At 45.5% G+C, this 26,607-nt stretch overlaps 2 protein-coding genes across 5 annotated transcripts; one reads left to right on the forward strand and one right to left on the reverse strand.

The window, feature by feature from the left end:
• Positions 1–9,486: 9,486 nt before the first annotated feature.
• On the reverse strand, positions 9,487–25,806 carry LOC103653200 (ubiquitin carboxyl-terminal hydrolase 1). 3 transcript variants are annotated; one of them, XM_023302344.2, is made up of 6 exons: positions 25,487–25,806; positions 24,124–25,393; positions 22,683–23,619; positions 18,820–22,153; positions 15,463–15,625; positions 9,492–14,989 (listed from the first exon to the last, which is right to left on the reverse strand). In XM_023302344.2, exons 2-4 carry the CDS (start codon positions 25,382–25,384, stop codon positions 21,898–21,900), a joined length of 2,454 nt encoding a protein of 817 aa, XP_023158112.1. In that variant the 5' UTR covers positions 25,385–25,393; positions 25,487–25,806; the 3' UTR covers positions 9,492–14,989; positions 15,463–15,625; positions 18,820–21,897. The 3 variants fall into 3 exon arrangements, with proteins under 3 accessions (XP_035823161.1, XP_023158112.1, XP_008678381.1); XM_008680159.4 differs by having other exon boundaries at positions 25,492–25,772; XM_035967268.1 differs by lacking the exons at positions 18,820–22,153; positions 22,683–23,619; positions 24,124–25,393; positions 25,487–25,806 and having other exon boundaries at positions 9,487–14,989; positions 15,463–15,557.
• LOC100284470 (UBA/UBX 33.3 kDa protein) lies at positions 16,293–20,362 on the forward strand. 2 transcript variants are annotated; one of them, XM_008679114.4, is made up of 13 exons: positions 16,293–16,577; positions 17,169–17,264; positions 17,594–17,670; positions 18,011–18,081; positions 18,597–18,651; positions 18,750–18,811; positions 18,887–18,968; positions 19,065–19,135; positions 19,220–19,301; positions 19,543–19,617; positions 19,722–19,799; positions 19,892–20,011; positions 20,082–20,362. In XM_008679114.4, exons 2-13 carry the CDS (start codon positions 17,171–17,173, stop codon positions 20,262–20,264), a joined length of 1,050 nt encoding a protein of 349 aa, XP_008677336.1. In that variant the 5' UTR covers positions 16,293–16,577; positions 17,169–17,170; the 3' UTR covers positions 20,265–20,362.
• Positions 25,807–26,607: the final 801 nt, after the last annotated feature.

The following is a 26,607-nucleotide window of genomic DNA, read 5'->3' on the forward strand; positions in this document are numbered from 1 at the left end:
TGTAATACACTTGAAAACCACATTAGTCATAGCACAAGAAAGAGAGATGATCAAAGGTATCTAAATGAGCTATGTGTGCAAAATATCAATCAAAATTCCTAGAATCAAGAATGTTTAGCTCATGCCTAAATTTGGTAAAAATTTTCTCATCTAATGGCTTGGTGAAGATATAGGCTAATTGTGCTTTGGTGCTAACATATGCAATTTTGATATCCCCCTTTGTTGGTAATCCCTCAAAAAGTGATATCGAATGGCTATGTGCTTAGTGCGGTTGTGCTCAACGGGATTATCCGCCATGCGGATTGCAGTCTCATTATCACATAGGAGAGGAACTTTGGTTAATTTGTAACCATAGTCCCTAAGGGTTTGCCTCATCTAGAGCAATTGCGCGCAACAATGGCCTGCGGCAATGTACTCGGCTTCGGCGGTAGAAAGAGCTACAAAATTTTGTTTCTTTGAAGCCCAAGACACCAGGGATCTTCCCAAGAACTGACAAGTCCCTGATGTGCTCTTTCTATCAATTTTACACCCTGCCCAATCAGTATCTGAATAACCTATTAAATCAAAAGTGGATCCCTTGGGGTACCAAAGACCAAACTTAGGAGTATGAACTAAATATCTCAAGATTCGTTTCACGGCCCTAAGGTGAACTTCCTTAGGATCGGCTTGGAATCTTGCACACATGCATACGGAAAGCATAATATCCGGTCGAGATGCACATAAATAGAGTAAAGATCCTATCATCGACCGGTATACCTTTTGATCTACGGACTTACCTCTCGTGTCGAGGTCGATATGCCCATTGGTTCTCATGGGTGTCTTGATGGGCTTGGCATCCTTCATCCCAAACTTGGTGAGTATGTCTTGAATGTACTTTGTTTGGCTGATGAAGGTGCCCTCTTGTAGTTGTTTCACTTGAAATCCTAAGAAATACTTCAACTCCCCCATCATAGACATCTCGAATTTTTGAATCATGATCCTACTAAACTCTTCACAAGTAGATTTGTTAGTAGACCCAAATATGATATCATCAACATAAATTTGGCATATAAACAAATCATTTGCAATAGTTTTAGTAAAGAGAGTAGGATCGGCTTTTCCGACTTTGAAGCCATTAGCGATAAGAAAATCTCTTAGGCATTCATACCATGCTCTTGGGGCTTGCTTGAGCCCATAAAGCGCCTTAGGGAGTTTATAGACATGGTTAGGGTACTCACTATCTTCAAAGCTGGGAGGTTGCTCAACATAGACCTCTTCCTTGATTGATCCATTGAGGAAGGCACTTTTCACGTCCATTTGATAGAGCTTAAAGCCATGGTAAGTAGCATAGGCAAGTAATATACGAATTGACTCAAGCCTAGCTACGGGTGCATAGGTTTCACCGAAATCCAAACCATCGACTTGTGAATATCCCTTGGCCACAAGTCAGGCTTTGTTCCTTGTCACCACACCATGCTCATCTTGCTTGTTGCGGAAGACCCACTTGGTTCCTACAACATTTTGATTAGGACGTGGAACAAGATGCCATACCTCATTCCTTGTGAAGTTGTTGAGTTCCTCTTGCATTGCCAACACCCAATCTGAATCCCTTAATGCGTCTTCCACCCTGTATGGCTCAATAGAAGACACAAAGGAGTAATGTTCACAAAAATGAGCGACACGAGATCGAGTGGTTACCCCCTTATGAATATCACCTAGGATGGAGTTCACGGGGTGATCTTGTTGTATCGCTTGGTGGACTCTTGGGTGTGGCGGTCTTGAACCCTCATCATCTTCCTTGTCTTGATCATGGGCATCTCCCCCATGATCATTGTCCTCCTCATGAGGTGGCTCTTCGTGATCTTCATTTTCATCATCTTGATCTTGATCCTCATCTTGGGTTGGTGGAGATGCTTGATTTGAAAATGATTGTTGATCTTGTGCTTGTGGAGACTCTTCGGATTCCTTAGGACACACATCCCCAATGGACATGTTCCTTAGTGCGACGCATGGAGCCTCTTCATCATCTAGCTCATCAAGATCAACTTGCTCTACTTGAGAGCCGTTAGTCTCATCAAACACAATGTCACAAGAAACTTCAACTAGTCCAGTGGACTTGTTAAAGACTCTATATGCCCTTGTGTTTGAATCATAACCAAGTAAAAAGCCTTCTACAGCCTTAGGAGCAAATTTAGATTTTCTACCTCTTTTAACAAGAGTAAAACATTTGCTACCAAAGACTCTAAAATATGAGACATTGGGCTTTTTACCGGTGAGGAGTTCATACGATGTCTTCTTGAGGATTCGGTGAAGGTAGAGACGGTTGATGGCGTAGCAAGCGGTGTTGACTGCTTCCGCCCAAAACCGGTCCGAAGTCTTGTACTCATCAAGCATGGTCCTCGCCATGTCAAGTAGAGTTCTATTCTTCCTCTCCACTACACCATTTTGTTGTGGTGTGTAGGGAGAAGAGAACTCATGCTTGATGCCCTCATCCTCAAGGAAGCCTTCTATTTGTGAGTTCTTGAACTTCGTCCCGTTGTCGCTTCTAATCTTTTTGATCCTTAAGCCGAACTCATTTTGAGCCCGTCTCAAGAATCCCTTTAAGGTCTCTTGGGTTTGGGATTTATCCTGCAAAAAGAACACCCAAGTGAAGCGAGAATAATCATCCACAATAACTAGACAATACTTACTCCCGCCGATGCTTATGTAAGCAATCAGGCCGAATAGGTCCATGTGGAGTAGCTTAAGTGGCATGTCAGTCGTCATGATGTTCTTGTGTGGATGATGAACACCAACTTGCTTTCCTGCTTGACATGCGCTACAAATCCTGTCTTTCTCAAAATGAACATTTGTTAGTCCCAAAATGTGCTCTCCCTTTAGAAGCTTATGAAGATTCTTCATCCCAACGTGGGCTAGTTGGCGATGCCAGAGCCAACCCATGTTAGTCTTAGCAATTAAGCAAGTGTCGAGTTCAGCTCTATTAAAATCAACTAAGTATAGCTGACCCTCTAACATTCCCTTAAATGCTACTGAATCATCACTTCTTCTAAAGACAGTAACACCTAAATCCGTAAAAAGACAATTGTAGCCCATTTTACATAATTGAGAAACTGAAAGCAAGTTGTAATCTAAAGAATCTACAAGAAAAACATTGGAAATAGAATGGTCAGGAGATATAGCAATTTTACCAAGTGCTTTGACCAAACCTTGATTTCTATCCCCGAATGTGATAGCTCTTTGGGGATCATGGTTTTTCTCGTAGGAGGAGAACATCCTTTTCTCCCCAATCATGTGGTTTGTGCACCCGCTATCAATTATCCAACTTGAGCCCCCCGGATGCATAAACCTACAAAACAAATTTAGGCCTTGTTCTTAGGTACCCAAACGGTCTTGGGTCCTTTGATATTAGAAACAAGCACCTTGGGTACCCAAACACAAGTCTTTGAGCCCTTGTGTTTGGCCCCAACATATTTGGCAACTACTTTGCCTGATTTGTTAGTTAAAACATATGAAGCATCAAAAGTCTTAAATGAAATAATAGGCTCATTTGATGCAATAGGAGTTTTCTTTTTAGGCAATTTAACATGAGTGGATTGCCTAGAACTAGATGCCTCACTCTTATACATAAAAGCATGATGAGAGCCAGAGTGAGACTTCCTAGAGTGAATTCTCCTAATCTTGTGTTCGGGATAACCGGCAGGGTATAAAATATAACCCTTGTTATCCTGAACCATGGGAGCCTTACCCTTAACAAAATTAGACAATTTCTTAGGGGCATTAAGCTTGACATTGTCTCTCCTTCTGGAAGCCAATGCCATCCTCAGGGGCAGATCTCCACCCGGGGCTGCCTGGGCTGCAGCCCCGGTCGGTAGTCGCGGCCCAGTAGAGGCCCATCATCGCGCGACATGACCTAAGCAGCAGACGTCCTACATCCAGCCCCAGCCGCCGCCGTTTGGCTCCTGCGTTCGATCTCGCTGCGTCCTGGTCCTGCGCCCTGCGGTCCAGCCTCCTCTCCAAGACTCCACTTCTCCAGCGCGCTCGCCCGCGCCAGCCGCTAGGCCGCCACCGGCCACCGCCAGGCGCGCAGCCGCCCAGGCGCGCTCGCCCACGGCTCGCCAGCGCCAGCCGCCAGGCCGCCACGCGCCACCGGCCACCGCCAGGCGCCCAGCCGCCCAGGCGTGCTCGCCCAGCACCGCAGCGCGCTCGCGGCTCGCTCGCCAGGCCAGATCCGGACCGCCGGAGCACCACCGCAGCGCCGCTCGCCCCGCTCGGAGCACCGTCGTGAGCCCGCGACCACGCTGTTGTCCAGCCGCCGCTCCGCCCTCCCTCCTTCGACCTTCGCCTTGGTTCCGACGCGCACGCGGTGAACAGTATGTGCAAGATTAGTTTTTATTTGGTTTAAAAAAATTTATAGCATTAGTTTAGTAGCCCCCTCTTGGATCAATCCTAGATCCGCCACTGGCCATCCTTAACCCCAGGGCGTTTCCCACTATAGAGCATGCTTCTAGCAAATTTAAATTTTTCATTTTCTAAGTCATGCTCATTAATTTTAGCACTAAGTTGAGCTATGTGATCATTTTGTTGTTTAATTAAGGCAAGGTGATCATGAATAGCATCAACATTAATATCTCTACATCTAGTGCAAATAGCAACATGCTCAACGGTAGATGTAGAGGGCTTGCAAACATTTAGTTCATCAATCTTTGCATGTAAAATAGCATTTTCTTTTCTAAGACTGGAAATAGAAACATTGCAATCATTTAAATCTTTAGCCTTAGCAATTAATTTTTCATTTTCAATTTTAAGGCTAGAGAGAGATGCATTCAACTTGTCAATCTTAGTAATTAAACTAGCATTATCATTTCTAAGATTAACAATTGAATCATCACAAACATCTAACTTCTCAACCTTAGCAATCAATTTAGCATTCTCATCTCTAAAGTTGGAAATAATATCATGGCAAGTGCTTAGCTCACTAGTTAATTTTTCACATTTTTCTACTTCCTGAGCATAAGCATTTTTAACCTTAACGTGCTTTTTGTTTTCCTTAATAAGGAAGTCCTCTTGGCTATCCAAGAGTTCATCCTTCTCATGAATAGCTCCTATCAATTCATTTAATTTCTCTTTTTGTTGCATGTTTAGGTTGGCAAAAAGAGCAAGCAAATTATCCTCATCATCACTAGAGTTATCCTCATCACTAGATGTTGCATATTTAGTGGAGGCTCTAGATTTTACCTTCTTTTTGTCGTCCCTTGCCATGAGCCACTTGTGTCCGATGTTTGGGAAGATGAGACCCTTGTTGACGGTGATGTTTGTGGCGTCCTCGTCGGAGGAGGAGTCGATGGAGCTCTCATCGGAGTCCCACTCCCAACAAACATGGGCATCACCACCCTTCTTCTTGTAATACTTCCTCTTCTCCTTCTTTCTTCCCTTCTTGTCGTTGCCCCTGTCACTATCACTTGATAATGGACATTTAGCAATGAAATGACCAGACTTACCACACTTGTAGCAAACATTCTTTCACTATCACTTGATAATGGACATTTAGCAATGAAATGACCAGGCTTACCACACTTGTAGCAAACATTCTTGGAGCGGGGCTTGTAGTCCTTCCCCTCCTTTGCTTGAGGATTTGGCGGAAGCTATTGATGATTAAAGCCATCTCCTAATTGTCGAGCTTGGAGGCGTCGATGGGGAGCCTACTTGACGTAGACTCTTCTTTCTTCTTCTCCGTCGCTTTGAATGCGACGGGTTGCACTTCGGGTGTGGAGGAGGCGCCTTGCTCGATGATTTTCTTGGAGCCTTTGATCATCAATTCAAAGCTCACAAATTTTCCTATAACCTCCTCGGGAGACATTAGCTTGTATCTAGGATCACCATGAATTAATTGAACTTGTATAGGATTAAGAAAAACGAGTGATCTTAGAATAACCTTGACCATTTCATGGTCATCCCGTTTTATGCTTCCGAGGTTGCGCACTTGGTTCACCAAGGTCTTGAGCCGGTTGTACATCACTTGTGGCTCCTCCCCTTGATGAAGCATGAAGCGATCGAGCTCCCCCTCGATCGTTTCCCTCTTGGTGATCTTGGTCACCTCGTCTCCTTCGTGCGCGGTCTTGAGCACGTCCCAAATTTCTTTGGCACTCTTCAACCCTTGCACCTTATTATACTCCTCTCGACTTAGAGAGGCGAGGAGTATAGTAGTGGCTTGGGAGTTGAAGTGCCGGATTTGGGCTACCTCGTCCGAGTCATAGCCTTCATCCCCCACGGATGGTTCCTGCGCACCAAATTCAACAATGTCCCAAATACTAGCGTGGAGTGAGGTTAGATGGTGCCTCATTTTATCACTCCACATACAATAATCTTCACCATAAAAAACCGGTGGTTTCCCTAGTGGGACGGAAAGTAAAGGAGTGCGTTTGGAAATGCGAGGATAGCGTAAGGGGATCTTACTAAACTTCTTGCGCTCATGGCACTTAGAAGTGACGGATGACGTGTCGGAGCCGGAGGTGGAAGGAGACGAAGAATCGGTCTCGTAATAGACCACTTTCTTCATTTTCTTCTTCTTGTCGCCACTCCGGTGCGACTTGACGTGGGGAGGTGATTCCTCCCTCTTCTTGTTGCTGGACTCTCCCGATGGAGCCTTCCCGTGGCTTGTGGCGGGCTTGTCGCCGGTCACCATCTTCTTCTTGGCGTGAGCTCCCGACATAACTTCGAGCGGTTAGGCTCTAATAAAGTATCGTGCTCTGATACCAATTGAAAGTCGCCTAGAGGGGGGGTGAATAGGCAAATCTGAAATTTATAAAGTTTAAGCACAACTACAAGCCGGGGTTAGCGTTAGAAATATAATCGAGTCCGAAAGAGAGGGCGAAAACAAATCACAAGCAAAATAAGAGCGGATGACACGGTGATTTGTTTTACCGAGGTTTGGTTCTTTCAAACCTACTCCCTGTTGAGGTGGTCACAAAGACCGGGTCTCTTCCAACCCTTTTCCTCTCTCAAACGGTCACCTAGACCGAGTGAGCTTTCTCCTTAATCAAACGGGTCACTTAGACCCCACAAGGACCACTACAAACTTAGTGTCTCTTGCTTTGATTACAAATGTATTAAGAATAAGAATGGGGAAGAAGAAAGCACAATTGCAAAAGCCAAGCGACAAGAGCGACAAATAACACATGGATCACTCTCTCTCTCTCAAGTCACTAATCACTAATGATCACTTGTCTCAATTGTGGAACTTGGAGAGATTGGAGGCTTTGATTGCGTCTTGGAATGGATTGCTAGCTCTTGTATTGAATGTTGAAAGTTGGAATGCTTGGGTGAAGTGAATGGAGGTGGTTGGAGTTGTATTTATAGCCATCAACCACTTCCTAGCCGTTGCTCCAATTCTATCGACCGCGGACGGTCCACGCCCCTGGTCCGGACGGTCCGCCCCTGTACATCAACGGTTGAAATCGCAACGGTCAGCAGTAACGGCTATATCAACGGCTATAATGCATTAAATGCGTTGTCAGATGTCAGATAAAGGCAGTCGCGGACGGTCCGGTCGTGCACCCCGGACGGTCCGCGAGGACGCTATAATTCATTTTACTGAACCCGTCACCTTCGGGGTTTTCGGTTCCTCACCTACCGGACGGTCCGCGCTTGAGGTCGGATGGTCCGCGCGTGGTCTCAGACGGTGCTTGTTTTTCCTCTAGACGGTCCGTAGTGTAGACTTGGATTTTTGCATTGGTTCTGTCCGAGGGTCATCCAGGTGTCGCGGACGGTCCGTCGCAAAGGCCGGACGGTCCGCGCGTGGTCTGTTTTTCCAAAAAGCTTCTCCTATCCGGAATAATCTACGGTATTCCGGATAGTCGACTTAGAATAGTTGTAGATGAACTTATGCACCTGTAAAACTTATAATCTAGAGCAAACTAGTTAGTCCAATTATTTATGTTGGGCAACTCAACCACCAAAATCATTTAGGAAAAGGTTTGACCCTATTTCTCTTTCAGTTTTTTCAAGTAAAAGACATAGCTAAGATATATGTAGGTACAATGGAGTGTGTATAACTTATTTATGTGGGTTGTACTAGTAAAACTGTGTCTTGGGCTTAGAGAACTGAGTCGGAGGTGTGTCTTAAGGGTATGTGTACAACAACATTTAATATGACATCTTTTGAAAGTTCTCTAGGGGTTAATTAAAAAATACAAGAGACGAGCTCTTCACGTACACGAAGACTCGGGGTTGTATCACACTCTCTCTTAGTTGTCTCTTGTACTTAGAAAACCGAGCCGAAGTCTTTAGGTTAGAGCAAGTATAATAAGTGACTGTAAATCAGCTAAATACTGACGTGGATGAGAGAGAAGAGGAGAGAAAAGAGAAGCTATAAACTTACCATTGGCTTGACACAAGAACCAAAAATCTTGCGAGAGAGAGCAAGTGTGTCTATGGATGGACTAAGATGTAGACTATAAGCCCAAACAGTAGGCTTTATTACACACTCCGTTCCAAAGTATAGTAATTTATTTTACACTAATCATATATTTATTAAATATCATATGATTGTAGTTTACATGTATGTCTATATTCATTATTGTTTGAATGGATGTGAACAGAAAAACAGTGGAATAGAAAGAACAATACTTTAGAACGGACATGTGGTCAGCAGAGGATCAGAGGTGACGCGCTTTATTTAGCAGGCAGAAAACGAAGCTGCACGGGGTGTCTGACCGCCCAGCGATCGAGACCAACCTAGCTAGGTTAGTAAACTAATAACCCCATAGCATCACTAGTTAAACTAACTCATGCCTAGGTATTCGTAAAACATGGGAACATGCCGCGTAGATACGTTCGTCGTCGTCCACTACACCGGAACCGGGACTTTGGGGCTGCGGTTTGACTGCGTGTGCCTTGGTCGGTGTTGGCCGAGAGCTCCGCGGTGAGCACTACTAGGTCGTCTCGCCCTCCCATCTCGTGCTCTCCCATGGCTTTACATGGGATGGAATGCAAGCTTCAGCGTACAGACTCAATGCATGGATCGGAGAAGATGATGCTGAGCGACGAAGAGCTAGTGAACTTTCCGCCACACATATCCGTCGCTATCGATCCATCTCCGGACAGGTCCAATCAAATCGAATCGAGTTCCGTCGCAGCATCAATACACCGACACACACACAGCGTCCTGAGCTTTTCTGAGCGAAGTCGACATGCATGTTGCCATGTTGGCCCCTTTGCTGAGGGAAAGAGCTGGAACTAAAAGAACATGCATATTTTCATGTGGGCAATGGGAACAGAGGAAAGAGAGAGAAGGAAAAAAAAGAAAAGAAAGAAACGAAAAGAGAAAGAAGGGGGCAAACCTTGAGCTATTTGCTGGGATTGACGTTTGCCCAATTGCCCTAAGCTGGGTAAAAGAGATTTGAGACCTGACCACTTCATTGCAATGGGGGAAGTAAAAAGGGATTTGGGTACGGTGGGCAAAGCAGGGACAACCAGCAGAGCATGTGCATCATTAGGGCTCAGGGTGTGTTTGGTTGGACTGAAAGTTTGTTAACGACTTGCATAAGTTGGAACACACACAATATCTGGAGAATGCAGAGACGGAGAACAGAGTAGTTGAGATAGTACTTGGAAAGGAAGAAGAACTAGAGTCTAGAGTTCTGTTACAGCATAAAAAACCCTACGCGCCGCCAAACCCTTATTTAATAATCGGCTGGATTACTCTGTGCTGTTTACCCACGCCGGCCCAAAGACCTTTGGGTTGCGCTTCCTCAGCCTTTTGGCCCGACACGGCCCATCTCCTGCTGTTGCAGCCAAACCTTCTTTGTCATTTGCCGCACCGATGACTGCTTCCTCCGCTTCGCTGACATTCCCCCTGCTAAATCCGCTGGTTGTCCCCAAACAGCTGCATGCGGAAACTGCTGTTGCAAGTCCTGCGCAAACTCCCAAGTAGCCAACTCCACGGGCATGTGTGACCACTGGACAAGAATTTGTTCACTGGACTGCCCCCCACGAGCCACCGTCCGACGCTGCAAGATCTTGACAGGCACACTGAACTGAAATTGCTCATTAGGCAGCACTGGAGAAGACACCAAACCTGTACCCAAGGCACGCTTGAGCTGGGATACATGAAATACAGGATGAATCCGTGACGAAGATGGTAACTATAATTCGTACGCCACGGCTCCCACACGTCGCAGCACCTGAAATGGCCCAAAAAACTTAAATGCCAATTTCTGATGAGCACGAACAGCAACAGACGACTGAACATATGGTTGGAGCTTAAGAAACACCCAATCACCACTAGCAAATTCCCGTTCAGAACGGCCTTTGTCAGCCTGTCGTTTCATGCGCAATTTAGCCCTTTCCAAGTGCTGTTTTACTAAATCAGACATGACCTGCCGGTCCTGCAGCCATATAGATAAATCAGTGGAAGCAATGACAGCAGAATCCGAAATACCAAACTGTCGAGGGCGACACCCATAGAGCACTTCAAATGGCGACCTTCCCGTAGCTGAATGGGGAGACGAGTTATACCAGAATTGTGCAACTGATAGTCACTTACTCCATTGATGAGGGCAGGCATGGACAAAACAACGAAGGAACGTCTCCAAACATTGATTTACACGCTCTGTTTGTCCATCGGATTGCGGATGATAAGCTGAGCTCATACGTAGCTGGACATCAGCAAGCCGAAATAATTCCTTCCACAGGTTACTGAGAAACACCTTGTCACGATCGGAAACTATAGAATGAGGCAATCCATGATGTTTATACACTTGATCGTGGAAAAGGCGAGCAACCGTCAGAGCTGTAAATGGGTGTTTCAGTGGTAAAAAATTGGCATATTTTGAAAACAGATCGACAACCACCAGGATGCATGTATACGAATGTGAACTAGGCAAAGCCTCAATGAAATCCATAGAAATGATCTGCCATAAAGAAGAAGGAACCGGAAGGGGTTGGAGCAGACCAGGTAGCCTAGCACGATCAGCTTTGGCTTGCTGACATATCAAACAGTGAGTGACATATGTGTGCACTTCAGTTTTCAGACCTTGCCAAGCAAACAGTTGCTTCAACCGGGCATATGTTACCGGAAATCCCGAGTGACCGCCCACTGCAGATGTATGAAAAGCAGCTATCAACTTCTGATGCAGATGAGCTGAAGGTCCTACCCAAATGCGCTTCTTATAACGGAGCAACCCATCTTGCCAGGAAAAATGTGGAACGGCGGACGAATCCACAGCGAGCTTAGCAATGATATCCGAAGAATGGGTATCTGCCAAATATGTATCAGCAACTTCGGTGACCCACTGTGGCTGACAGGACGACACCGCCAGGCAACTCGCTGACACTATAGGATGTCGCGATAAAGCATCAGCAACCCCGTTCTCTACTCCTTTCTTATACACGATGCGATATTGCAGTCCCAACAACCGAGTAAACATTTTCTTTTGCCATGGTGTGTGCAACCGCTGTTCATCCAACTGAGCAAGACTGCGATGATCCGTATATATGATGAATTCCTTAAGTTGCAAGTAATGGCGCCAATGGTCGACAGCAATCAAAATGGCCAAAAATTCCTTTTCATAAGTCGACAACCCTTGTGATCTGGGTCCCAACGCCTTGCTAAGATACGCAATTGGGTGACCGGACTGCAACAACACCGCTCCGACCCCATGATTGCTGGCATCTGTTTCTAAACAGAAGGGCAATGAAAAGTTTGGTAATGCCAAAACAGGAGCAGACACTAAAGCTTGTTTCAAGGCTGCAAAGGAAGCTTCGTGTGCGGGAGTCCATACAAATATAGCACCCTTTTTTAGTAGACCCGTCAGAGGTCGAGCCAAAAGACCAAAATGACGAACAAAGCGACGGTAGTACCCTGCCAAACCCAAAAAACTGCGTAATTCCTTCACAGTCCTGGGAGAAGACCACTGAGAAACAGCCTGAATCTTGCTTGGGTCTGTAGCTACTCCGGCCGCTGAAATGACATGACCGAGATAGGATAACTGAGGCCTGGCAAATGAACATTTATTCAACTTAATTTGCCATTGATACTGTATGAGTAGTTCGAAGACTGCTCGAACATGCTGAATATGGTCTTCAAAGCTCGAACTGTAGATTAAAATATCATCAAAGAAAACTAGCACACAACGACGAAGTAATGGTGCTAATGTTGCATTCATGGCGCGTTGAAAAGTGGCTGGTGCCCCGGTCAAACCAAAAGCCATAACTCTAAATTCATAGTGACCCGAGTGTGTTTGGAATGCTGTCTTATGACAATCTGCCGGTAACAGCCGAATCTGGTGATATCCCGCTGTCAAGTCCAGACTAGTAAACCAGGAAGCTTGCCCCAATTCATCCAACAACTCCTCGATGACAGGTACCGGAAAAGATGTCTTGACAGTAATAGCATTTAAGTGCCGAAAATCCACACAGAAGCGCCATGAATTATCCTTCTTCTTGACCAATAATACTGAAGAAGAAAATGGACTAGTGCTGGGTTGTATAATTCCTGACTGAAGCATGACCGAAACTTGGCGCTCTATTTCATCTTTGATAGCTGGTGGATATCGATATGGTCTGACATGGACAGGAACAGCCCCTGGCACTAATGGAATGGTATGATCACACTCACGAGTTGGAGGAAGACCATTTGGTGGTGCAAACACAGCTTTAAATTCCTCCAACAATGCCATCAGCACAGGTGTTAAATCCAAGTGTGCAAACAGAGGTGGTTCAGATTCTATCATATCTAATTCCACTATCGACCCAGGTGGAAAAACAGCAGACAATCCATGTAATAGCACCCAGGAACGTTGATATGGAATGATCATCCACTTTTGGGACCAATGCACCTTCATCGGACTATTAGCTGCCAACCAATCCATACCAATGATCATATCATATGAAGCCAGATCCAAAACTCTCAAGTCAGTGTCAAACACGCAGTGTTGAACGGACCATCTAGCGCCAACTAGCTGGCAAGAACACTTCAAACGATTGCCATCCGCTACCTGAACCAGCACTGACTTGGCCATATCAGTTACACCTGATAACCTCGATGCCACCCGGGATGCAATGAATGAATGAGAACTACCTGAATCGATCAGCATCACCACTTCAATGCCTTGAATCAGTCCCCGCAACTTCAGAGTATGGTTCAACTCCAATCCTTTAACAGCAGCAATGGAGATGGCCAAACATTCAGTCTCTATGATCTGATCCTCGACCACAACATCCTCAGGAATGGTGTCTTCATCCCCTTCATATAATTCCCAGAGTTCCTGTAGAGCATGTAACTGGACTGTGGGAGGACACTTATGATCACGCGACCACTTCTCCGCACAACGCTGGCACAACCCTTTAGCTCGACGATAAGCGCGCAAGGCAGCAAGTTTGTCATCCAAGACACGAGCACGATGTTGTTCAGCCGGCTTTGTTTCTTCGATCACAGCTCCAGTCTTGTCGGGTCGTGCTGTCAAGAAAGGAGGCACTGAAGATTTGCCATACCCCTTTCCTGACGACGCCCATTCTGGACGTCGATGCTCCAAACGTCGGTCTGACGTGGCCACCTCTTCCTGCAGCAAGGCGAGAGCGCAAGCAGAATCCAAGGAAGAAGGCCGTTGAAGAATAATAGCAGCACGAATGTCTGAACGAAGACCATCCACAAAACGTTGCACAAAATAGAGAGGATCCACAGGTCGCCCGTACGACACCAACTTGTCTACTAATGAAGAAAACTGATCTACATATTCAGTTACTGTGCCATGTTGACGAATGCGAAACAATTGTCTAATAAACAACTCATGCTCATCTTTTCCAAAACGCTCTAAAAGCACGCGGCAAAAAACAGGCCAACTAGATAAGTGTGAATGTTCGTCCAGAGATGAAAACCACCGAGCAGCCCCCCCAACAAAATGCATCGACGCTACCCTGATCCATAGGTGCGGTTCTACTTCATACATGTCAAAGTAGTCATGGCTGCGACGGATCCATAATTTGGGGTTTTCGCCATCAAACACAGGAAAATTCAACTTAGGCAAACGACCACGCATCGCGCCCCCCATGGTTGGATATGACAGATCGCCCACATGCTGATGGAATTCCGAAGTATGCACAGCTGGAGAACGAGGCAATGATGAACACATACCCTTGACCGGGGTATGGAGGAGGGTGGTGACCGACCCAAAACCATCCTCCCGGTGGCTCGATTCGACGCGGTGCCCATGGGGCCTGTTGGCTGGAACTCCGGCAGGTTGTTGCTCGACAGCCGGTGGAGAAGGAGCGAGGATGCCCGCCATAGCGGACGAATTGTCCACTACAGCACGCTCCCAATTTTTGGAGATCTTGCCCACCTCGAGTCGCAGGTCATCCATCATCCCTTCCATGTTCATCCGCCAATCTTCCAGCACACCAGTGGCTTGTTCTAGAGCCCCCACGCAGCGGTCTTGTCCAGTGGTGAACTCCGAGAAGGTCGCGTTCCAACGCGACTCCTGCTCGGCCACTCTGCGATCCCACTTGGAGTCATGTTCAGAGAAACGCCGCGACAACTCATCCAGGATGAGTTGAGTGTCTGGATTCATGAGAACACGTCGGAGGCGAGCACGGGTAAAGTAATGCTGCTGGTCGCCGCGATCCAGCGCGTCAACACCCACAAGCCAAGGATCGGTAACCTTTGATACCACTTGTTAACGACTTGCATAAGTTGGAACACACACACAATATCTGGAGAATGCAGAGACGGAGAACAGAGTAGTTGAGATAGTACTTGGAAAGGAAGAAGAACTAGAGTCTAGAGTTCTGTTACAGCATAAAAAACCCTACGCGCCGTCGAACCCTTATTTAATAATCGGCTGGATTACTCTGTGCTGTTTACCCACGCCGGCCCAAAGACCTTTGGGTTGCGCTTCCTCAGCCTTTTGGCCCGACACGGCCCATCTCCTGCTGTTGCAGCCAAACCTTCTTTGTCATTTGCCGCACCGATGACTGCTTCCTCCGCTTCGCTGACAAAGTTGTTGTGTGTTGTAAGCTGTGAAAAAAATTGTTATAGGTTGTGAGTTGTTAAAAAGTTAAAAATCGTTTGGTGAAAACCATAAAAAACCGTTAAAAGTTTTTCGATATATGTTTTCACAGTTCTATCTGAAAACCACTAAAAACAGGTTCGGCAGTGCTTTCAATTTTGCACTGCGAAAAAAATCGGCTTTTACAAAAAACTACTTTATGAATCCAATCCTTTGGTTTGACTATTGGTTTTTATGGGACAAAAGTCAAAGCCAAAAGCAAACCAAATACATCCTCAGCTTATTAACCGACGACGGGAACGCTGAGCCGCTGCGATCACGCCGGCCGGTGCCCAGAAGCGGGGAGCCGAGCGGTTAGGCGGGGCCAGTCTAACGCTTACATTTATCTATATCCATATTTAAATTCCATCCTCTGAATAATGTATTCTAAACAAACAGTATTTTGAATAAACTATAGATAAATTATTGGACACGGTCTTACAATGACTGTACCGTGCGTTAACACGGTACGCAATCATATTTGTTGTGGGTGGGCATTGCGCAGCAAAAATTGTGGCCACTTCTGCAAACTTGCTTTTTTTCCCCTGATGTGATGTTTGGGAAAGTTGCTTCATAGCTATTATCCTCCCATCAGGTAGCTTACCCTGGAAAAAAGGAACATAGTTAATTATATGACTGACCATATACGTTTCTACAAATCTGCATTAATTACCAACATCTACAAGAAAATATTAGAAAATGCATTCGCAAGAGTAAATTGTGAGGAGTAACCTTGTAAACTGCTCCATATCCGCCTTCTCTAAGAATATTTTAGGAACTGAAATTATTATCTATAGCTAACTATAGTTTAGCATTACTGAAGATGTTTGACCTGTTAGTGTGTATATGCATAGTTCTCTTTTTGTTCTCCATAGAATCTAGGGTTCTTACTGTAAAGTTACCACATGTATTTTTGCCCTTTAAGCCCTCTAGAATATACAAGTTGTCATTCTCTTCATCCTAACATGATATATGTGATGAGCTTCTGCAAGACAGTGGTAAAAAAACCAGGGCTCTGGAGGCATTTATGACTTGACAGTAATTCCAACTTCATTTTCCTCTCTTAGTATCTTGTGTGACTCATGAAGTATAAGGCAATGCTGACTAGGCAATTCAGTTGTATACTGAATGAATATCGTCATCTAATGCTTGAGGTACACCAAGACTTCAGGGTTACTCTTTATTACTCTGTTGTTGATTTTCTTAGTGACTTGGTTTGTTTGATCTTCTAAGTTGTAACCCAAACGAAGGAATCGATCTATTTGTGAGTAGGCTAGCTGTTGGTTCAAGAGGGAAACCCTAAGCATGAGGGAAGGCATAAGTTACTGCAGGAAGAAAGAAGTCACCCGAGTCTCCTGAGACACCACAAGACCCATCTGGGAGGAAAAGACAAGAATGAAGTGCAGAAGAAGCAAAGCCCTAATCCTCTACATCTAATTTTCGCACTCCCATTTCCATCTGCAGTAGCTTATAGCTCTTTGCTCTACTTATATGGGAAGAGGATTCATACATCATCTTGGCTCAAGGATTACAAAGTGAGGAAAGAGCTCTGAAAAGGTAAATTTCCTATTCGTAATTTCATCAACTTGTTCTGTCACCAGAATTTCAAAGCAAACTGGAAGTCTTGTGAATACTTCATCAAACTTGCTCAATCTTGTGCTTTTCCATTGCTTGCACTTTATGGTTCTTGTGCCGATGCATTATAACCTGTAATATTTCAGGTTAGGTTTTGTTTCTAGCATACCTATTCTTCCATGTATAGTGATAAAAGCCAACATACTATTAGCATTAACACACACACAGGTCCTAGGTGCTTCACAGAACACATATGTTAGTTCTAATTTAAATTGTAGAGCATTATAGCTTTTATGTTAGACATAGAATCAAGATTTGCAAATTAAGCTCCTAGAATATAGCTTAAATTATGTAAGATCATTGGGGGGAGGGTAGGGCATTTAATCATTGGTAACTCTTTGATTTTTTCTGCTTACGCAACTGTTTGTTTAATTAATTGTTAGTTGTATGAAACATCTGCTTGAATTGAGCCAATAGTTTGACATTGCTATCTGTTTCCCTCATTATCTATTCCCTCTAGTTTTGCATTTGTAGCAATTGGTGAGCTCTTATTTTTGTTCATCTGTCTTCTAGTGATGGCTGTCCCACAAGTTGACAAGAAAATGCTTGGTGAACTTGAAGCCATGGGATTCCCAACTGCACGTTCAGTTAGGGCACTCCATTTTTCAGGTATGCCTTTTCAAACAAACTTGCTAGGTACAGGTTTGCATTACAATGTTTTTCTTTGCCAAAGACAGATCGATAATACACAAAATAGAAACTACACGACAGTTGGTCCCTTCTATGGTTGCGAAGTGTTTTTTTGTATTTGTGCCCATCCTTCCATGGTTTGTGTGTTATCCCTATTCACTGATGGCATTGCAGTTGATAGATATGCCATTTCGTAAAAATGCAAATTATACAAAGCTCCAGCAACATATTTATTATAGATATTCAGTATATTATTTATTTAGCATGTAGTTCAATAAATTGGAGAGATAATAATATGTCTTGTTCAGGTAATTCCAATCTTGAATCTGCTGTAAACTGGCTTCTGGAACATGAAAGTGACCCAGATATTGATCGGCTACCACTGGTAGGTGATTTCTTAACAAGGGATGTTCTTTATTAGCTGAAGTCCTTTCTCATGAGCACTATTCTGTGTTCTGATACTATTCTCGAGGTGTTGGTGGGGCTATAAGAAGTTTTCACTTCATGCAATTTGAATGTCCCTTAAAAAAATTGGTCGGAGATTATAGCTTGGAACCTTCCAAATGTTGTTAATATGAACCTGTGAAGCAACTGCCATCATAATACTTGACACTATAATACTACATTTATATTTCCGAATCAGGTAGTATAATCATGTGAACATTACTGTTGTAATGTCACTACATTGAAACAATTTGTTTTGATCCTTCCCTTGTATGGTCTAGATTCCAAGAGAAATAAGCATTGAATGCGGTGACACATCAGATGAAGTAAGAAATGACGTTGAAGGAATGAGGTTTGTTTCTGTTCCTTAAATGATTTCATAGATGATTTGCTAGAGAAATGTCATAGTACCATTTCAGTGGGGGGGGAAAATCAAATCCTGAGTAAGATTGTTAAATATCTACCTCAATTGAGGAATCAGCAATCTATAGCATATTTTGTATGGATGCAGTGTCACTGTGTGATGTCATAGCTTACAGTTCTGAGTCTTTGCCACCTCAAGGTAAAAACTTTATTTTTCCTTCTTCTGGATTTCAGATAACCTTTTTATCAAGGGACATTCCCTTTTTTTTTTAATGAAACGGTTATGTGTGTGTGTGTGTTTGGGGGTGGGGGGGGCACCTGTCCTTCAACCGGCCTGTTTACAAAGGCAAGTTAAATGCTTGTGTTTCTCAGTAGTCAACAAATGATTTATGAAAAAAAAATCTCGGTGACAGAATGCATGTACTGATCGGCATTTCTGTTGCTTGATTTATGAAAAAAATCTCGGTGATTTATAAAATGTAATGGATGATACTTGTCTTGCAGGGATACTGTGCAGGAGCAGAAACCTAAAGAACACACTGAAACTGGGAGACAGAATGTACTTAGTTTCTTCTTATTAGATGTATCAAATATTTCCTTTAAAACTTCATACCATGCATACTGAGTGGCATGGGCTACAAATTTCTCCTAAACTAGGAGACATCCCAGTTGGAACGAGAACCAAATGCAGATGGACAGGAGGAAGAAGATAGAAAGAGGTGTGTACCTTGCCTTGGATTAGGTTGCTTATCACGGATTCACCCCCAGTAACGCACCTGTACTGTACTTCCCAGGATATTAGCACTATATAAGCAAAAACGAGACGAGGAAGGGAGGGCAAGAGGGCGGATACGGAGTCAATTACAAGAGGATCAGGTATTGCATTCTCTTTTTGAAAATGTGCTTTCTCGCGCCAACATCTTAAGTGTATCCTGTGGTGATCTTCCCGAATGCTCCTTCTTGTTTGTACAGAGGGAGAGGATTCGAGCTGCTAAAGACCTTATGGAAGCAAAGAGAAGTCTCGAGGAAAATCAAAGGAAGCGGTGTGTTTCTTTCGAACGCGCGTCTCACTTGCAGCTCCCAAGATTGCTTCTTGAAGAGAAGCGATGGCTCTGTTTTGGCTGCAGGGTGATGGAGAGTCGGGTAGCAGATCAAGAGGAGGAGAAAAGAGCGAGGGAGAGGATACGCCAGCGTATAGCTGACGATAAGGTCTGTGCTGTCTGCTGCAGCATGCTAAAAACTCTGCTTAATTATACAAAAATAACCATGTACTCCTTACTGCAACTGAATTTTCTTCTTCTTCCCAGCATGATCATAAGTCATCCAGTAACAAATCCTTCATTTTTGTCATTTTTTTTTTGTTATTACCTTGGATTTCCCCCACACACACGCAAAATGTCACTCTATGTTCTGTTGAGAGTCAGATGAAATGCTACATCCTCCTGTGCAGGCAGAGAGGAGGAGACGGCTTGGTCTGCCGCAGGATGATCCTAGGGATCCCGCCGCAACCATGACGCCTGCAAAGGTCGTCGAAATGCATTTCTTCCTGGTTTCTACAGCATCTTCTGATAATGACGAGCGAAACCTCCAGGCGCATCGCTCACACGCACGCGTTTCTTGACCGCGCAGGTAAAGCCTGCTGGACGCGCCGTCGTTGCGTCAGAGCAGCTGAGAGACTGCCTGCGAACCGTGAAGAAGAACCACAGGGTAATAAAACTGAAGAACCCCCTCGCAGATGCTGTTTCTGGTTCGTTTTGATCTTAGTAATTCATTTTCTTCTTCTTCTGCTGCTGCTGTAGGATGACCCTGCTGCAGTGGCAAGAGCGTACCAGGTGTTGCTCAAGATTGTTGGCAACGTAGCGAAGAACCCAGGGGAGGAGAAGTTCAGGAGGATCCGGCTCAGCAACCCTGTGTTCAAGGTAAAGCAGCAGAGACCGGCATGCAGCGCAACTCGCGCTACACCATCTCACCCCACATCTATGCAAGCAGGACAGGGTGGGCAGCGTGCGAGGCGGCGTGGAGTTCCTGGAGCTGTGCGGGTTCCGCAGGTTCAGCGGCATCGGGTACCTGGTGATGCCGAGGGACAAGGTCGACGTGGCTCTGCTCACCGCCGCCGGCGTCGAGATCGCGTCGGCCTTGGAGAACCCCTACTTCGGCCTGCTCTCCAAGTGAAGCGAACGGCCGCTGTCGCTGCTTATTGCTAAACCATGATGTACTGTACAGCTACAATCTGGACGATGATATTTGATCCGTTCCCCTCTTGCCTTCAACCACCATCTGTAATGTAGAGCTGAACTGAAAGCACCGGGCAGATTCACGAAACCCACTTCCAGAACGTGGCGCAGCGCAGTGCGGAGCCCGACCTTCCGCGACCGCGGCGAGCTGGTCCGCCAGCGTCGCGCTGCGCCGCAGGCCGCAGCAACCGCCCCTCCATCACCCCCGACGCCAAGCAAGTCGGTCGCCGCCTCGCTGACGCACGCCCCCAAGCAAGTAGAGCACTGCACGGGCGGGCAGCAGCCGAAGAAGATCGTTGCCTCCTTGGTCCTTGCTATGCGTGGGGGTTCCGTTTCGGCTCGTCTCTCTGGATCTCGCGTGCGGAGGGCGGATCGCTGATTTGGGGGCGGAAATGGGCGTGGTTTGGTTTCCGCGGGGCGTTTGTTTGTTTGATTGTTTCTGCGTGTCAGCAGCGCTTTTCTTCCGCGCCGGCTCGGGCTCGCTTCGCTCGATCGGATCTGCCACGGTAAAATCGGATGCCGTTTGTCGGGCGGGGCGTGCCGTGCCGTGCCGTGCATGGTTGTGTAGTGTGCAGTGCTCTAGGGGCACCGCACCGGACTGCGGAGCCGCCCGTCGGCCGGGTGCTGTTGAAGGAGAAATGTGTTCGACAGCAAGTGCCGGCTTCAGTACTCAAGCGGATGAACTTCTCCGGTGAGACAAGCTGAAACCGATATTTGCTCAGCGGTTCTTAAATTTCACATATAGGCCACTAGAGAAAAATTAAACTTTACCGACCCGTATAAAATCGTCAAAAAACTGGATTTATTTAAATCGCATGACGCCATCAGGTACACGTAGTCTTGGAACTTAGACATGTCATATCACTTAGGTCCTCAAGCTTTGTATGCTATGTTACTTAGGTTCTTGAACTTTCATTAATGTCCTCCAGTGTGGCATGTTATACCGGTATCAGTTTGAGCAAATCTAATTTTTGATGATTTTAAACGTATCGATTAAATCGATTAGGTTTAAAGACCCGATTTTCTAGTTTTCTAAGTTTAAGAACTAAGTGACACAATGTGCTAAATTTAGAGAGCGCTAATGTATTTTACTCTTGCCCGTCCAACTTTTGTTTCGGTGACGCCAACAACAAGCTTCTGTGACATTTAGCATTCTTTCTATACATTGATTTACTTGTACACAATTTTTGGTGCTTCAAACCTATTTATTATTCAAGGAAATATGGAGCATGTCCTTGTCCTCTCAATACTTGTCCACAACGCATCTAAATGGTTAGCATCTAATTAACACTACCATCAGCACAACCTTACAAATTCACATTCACCAGTCCGACCAAGCCAAGCGTCCCCATTTCATTCATGGCCAAAATTTGCCAATCAATTAAATAACCAATCACCCTGACTAGGCGAGCCAAAAACATCAATCTGTAGGATCGAATGAAGCTATATATATAATCCTGAATATGGTCAACTACCCTAACAGTCTAACCAATGCCATTGCAAAGAATGCTAGCTACTCTTAACCAATCAGCGTCTCTTGTTGCTGCTATTCCGACGAGCTGCAACGTCTCTTAACCAATCAGCGTGTTTGCGTCCTCCACCCTCTCGTAGAAAAGAACGTAAGCCTTGCGCTCGAGAACCTCTTCCAGAGCGACTTCTCTGACGTTGCTGTCGTCCGCGCAGAACCATGACGAAGGCCGGCTGCTCTGCTTCCCGATCTTCCTTGCTCTCACGTAGGCGACGTAGTGTCCTGCGTTCATGAAGGGTCCACCGCGGTGCTCCACGACGCCGGCTAGACGGTAGACGGTGCTGCTTTTGTCCGCGGAACTGAATGTTGGAGAAAACAGTAGAAAAGTTAAGATCATAGAATTGTTGTAGATTGTTATTAACCATATTATGCCATAATGAAGTGATACAATGTTAATGTGAATGCGGTTTGTACTTTGTAGTAGATAATTTGGCCATTACATTCATATTTTCAGATATGGTAGTTCCAGCGTACAAGGAAGTCTACTGAAAAATAATTCACTAAGACAGTCTAAATTAAATAAATCGCTATAACGATTTTCATTCTAGGATAAGATTGCAATAACAAGCTAAATGTGCAGGGTTCTGGCCAATCAGATAGTAGAAAAAAAGATGCTTAAGCTCAGTTTGAGTTTGTTCTGAAGCTTGAACCACGATGAGTTGGAAACCATTTTTGGTCCTGCATGGTAAATAAGAGTACTTACTAGTAGCTAGCAGCAACGGCATGTTTCTACAAGCTAGCAGCTTGGAAAAGTGACAGAGAAAATATCTTGATCGATCTTGTTAGAACCGCGTAGAAAAATTGTTCAGCTATGTGAAAGGAAAGTACCTAGAGTTCATGAACCGTCCTACATCAAGATGCTCCTTGTAGCTCACGCGGGCTTCATTTTTATGGTACTCGTTGCCGTTCTTGAAGTACCTCTTGAGATGAAGGGTCAACACAGGCGGCAGCTTAGTAATATTAGTCCTTTGAATAGCACGTCCACTCCTCTCTTTCTGTCCATTTTGCTTGTCTCCTAACTGGTGTGCACTGAGATCCAACCTCAGGTCTTGATTCTGTGGGATGAGGCTTTGGCTATGCTGGGTGCTCAACAGATCGGTTTGTTTCTCAGTCGAAAGGGAACTACTACGTACAGTTTCTTGAATACCACCATGATACTCGGTTTCCTTAAGACCACAAGTCATCCTTGAATTTGCTCCAGCAGTATGTGTATCTGCCATCTGTGTAATGTCACTCTCTTCGTCAGAACCATGTTGTTGCCTACAGTAACAACTGTTGTATTCTACTGACAAACTATTCAGTTTACTAGATTGGCCATTTGAGCATGTTGTCCGGTCTGACTGTTTACTATGGCTCCCATTAGCTGCTACCTCATCATTGGTGCCTACCTCCATCTGCTTACCCTTTCTGCTTTGGTTAGTGCTTGGCTCCTCCATAGGTACCTTGGAACAATCACAGCTCCGTTCTACCACCTCCTCTCTAAAAAAGAGTGAAAGACAATCCTCGATTGTTAGTACACAATTGCTATCCTCCCCTATCCCCTTGCCATTTTGATCTACATAGCTGCCCGGCGCCGTTGATGCATCGTGTTCAACTTGTGGAACAATCAGTGGAGGCAGGGAATCTGCTGTTATCTGAATCATCTGCTCAACTTTAGCATCATAGATGCTATGAGGAACAAAATCAACTGAATTTAGTGGCTCCTCTGTGCACAAAACATGTATAAGATTCTTGATTTGCAAGGTGCGCTGCTCTTCACCAGAATCTGCATAACCGAGAATGTAATAGTTAATTTTAACAACGATAAAATATCACGCAACAAGTAACTATTGTCCTCTACACCATTTTTAGTCCCCCACATGATTAATTAAGCAACCTCTTATAGCAAAAAAAATGATATATGAAGAGAATCCCCTATAGTCAAGTGCAATTTTTAACTACTGTACACGAGAACAAAAAAACCATGCTAGGTTAGTATATATATTTTTGAATGAACACTTTAGGTTAATATGTTGATTGTTGAACATACTAATCTTAACAATTCTCTGAGTTTAGCATGTGTAAAGAGTTCTTAAACAACAATTTTCTCCATTTAGGAAGTGTAGGAGACCCACTTAGAAAAAAAACACCTTTTTTAGGTTGATAAAAATAGACAACTACAATGGTACTGTTTGAGTTTTCGACAGTTTTCTGCACACCAACTTCCATGGGCCCTGATGTTTTGTCCCAATCAAACCGTTCAGTTCTGAAACAAGAAGATGAAAATCACCAGTTTTACTGGCATCGATCTTCCACAAGTTACTCTCATTTGCTGAAAGTAACTGAGGAGCAGCCTTCTCCGGTTGAGGGTTGAGATTCTTGCTTGCTCGTTGTGATGATGATGCAAAATTTTCACATAGATCCTCTTTTGATGGCAGCGATAATGAAAGCTCCCAGAATTCTCCATGGAAAGCCGAAGCAGACTGACAATCTTTGCAGGACCTTGTATCACACAGTTCGCCCTTGAAGACCGCATCAATGACTGTCGGGGCACCTCTTTCCCTGTAAGGAGCTTGAATTCCCTCTTCCTCGTCATGCAATGCGCTGCGCAAGGACTCGAGCAGTTCATAGCTGTCGTGCATCGTGTAAGGTTCGTACTTGCCAGCATGTAATCGTACACTTCTCAAGAGTTTATCTGGGTTCAGCATGCCTCCCGCAGAACCAGCAGCGCTCGCCTCCACGAAAAGCTCCTTCAGTGCCATTCCAAGGTGGCCCGGCGGAGTATCCGGCCCTAGCATCCTTGCCCGCAGCTTGTCGAGCGCGAGGAGGCACTGCACCATCGCGTTCATGTAGCATGTGTTCCCGCGGTTTGGCATCCCTCTGATAGCATAGCCTTGCGCATTCACGGACCCGAGATCGGCGGCTGCACACCATGCGTCCCCGAGATTGAGCAACACGGTGGCGAGATCGCGGGACATGTCGAATCCAAACGCATGACCACCGCCGCCGCCGCCGCCGCCGGCCTGAATCTCGCCCGTTATCATCTCCATCTCGTCTGGCTCTGGATACACAGGCACTTCGTGTTCGCACTTGAAGCAGAATCCAGCCTGTGGATCGTCGAACATCGCGGCAACCCAATGCTTTTCCTGGTTGGCGTGGTCCTGAGCGTGTCCGTACGGGATATAGCTCGTCGAATCCCCGCAGGAATGCCGGCCGCATTCCAGGCACACCATGATCCGGCGATACATGGGCCGGCCGCCGGGCCCATCGGCCTCCTCGCGCCGCCGGCCCCGGCAGTCCTGGCAATTCCCCGCGTCGTCGGATAGCAACGACGAGATCAGAATATCATTGTGATAACTGTCCGTGGGGACGTGATCGCAGCATGGATCGTGGCCGGTCATCTCGGTACATTCCTCCTGGCCTAGCAGATGCTTCACTTTCTCCTCCTCCTCCGCCGCCGATGCGGCCAGCAAGTCCAGCCGCGGAACTTTGGAGTCCCGCGACCGCGAGCTCTCGTCCGCCTCCCACGGCCTCGCCCTCGTGTCAGCCATCACGTACGCCTGGAAGGAAACAAGGGATCACAAGAAATAAGAGAGTCGCATGAATGATGAATCCCAATTATTGGACCCGAAACCACCAAGCAAACAACAAACCCTACGAAAGCAAAAGCAAATAGCCAGCTGCGGGTTAGGGATTGGATCGGGGCCTGCGGGTTAGGGATTGGATCGGGGCCGTGGCAGTGGCACCGAAGAAGCTCCGAAGAAACTCGATCGCGATCATTCTAGCCACGATCAAGTAGACTGCGGGTTAGGGATTGGATCATGGGGGAGGGAGAAGCAAAAGCAAGATGGACACAAGTCCGACTCCGACAGAATAGAAAAGAAACAGGAGAAGGGAAATAAAACAAACTGCCGGCGAAAATGGCGCCGGAACTGAGGGACCGCGGCGACGCCCGGAACCGGAAGGGTTTTGGAGAGGGATTTCGCGTGGCGAACGCGGAGTGGAGATTTGCGATTGGGCTGATACTGGGGCCCATTTTGTCAAACTAGAACGTGCAGTAGCCCATCGGCTACTCATGGGCTAAATGGCTTTGCTGTGCAAATGAGATGAGAACCTCCCAAGTGCCAACCTTTGGACATCCCTCAACTATCTCTTCCTCAAGATTATATCAAGGATAAAACTTACGAAGATTCTCCATGTTCGAGGGAGCAGGAAGTGGATGGAGGTCCTCAAGTCGGTGTTGATCTTGCAAAAAAGATATAAATAGCAGGCCTGTGCTAGTGTATATACATCATGCTTGGCATCATCATTGTACTAGATTAGCTGTGTCCTTTACCTTGAGTGTGGTATGTTCCAGCCTTTTGTAGTTTCCTACATACGACATTACAGATTGAAAATTAATAAAACATGCATCATTAAAAAAATAACATCCTTAACAAGAACTTGTTCTCGAATCAAGCGTCCTTTAATCTGGCATTAGAACTCCAACCATGTTTTGCAAGGATCTCCATTGCCACCATCTCTAAGGCTTGACATACCACAAGAATCTCTTGGTGAGCTTCTTGTTTCTGCAATAATCTCCAGAGTCTGAGCCAATACATCCCCTGAAAAGAACCTGCAAAATTGATGGTATTGGTTTAAAATTAAAGGCCGCATCATTACGGCACAACCAAATAGACCAAAACATTGCTGCCACTCCAATTAAAAGTTTTTTCCGATGAGCTATTCCCTTGTTAGTAGCCCAATTCTCAATTATATGATTAATATTGATGGG

Source organism: Zea mays, chromosome 4 (genome assembly GCF_902167145.1).
Source record: "Zea mays cultivar B73 chromosome 4, Zm-B73-REFERENCE-NAM-5.0, whole genome shotgun sequence".
In the NCBI taxonomy this organism is placed as follows: domain Eukaryota; kingdom Viridiplantae; phylum Streptophyta; class Magnoliopsida; order Poales; family Poaceae; genus Zea; species Zea mays.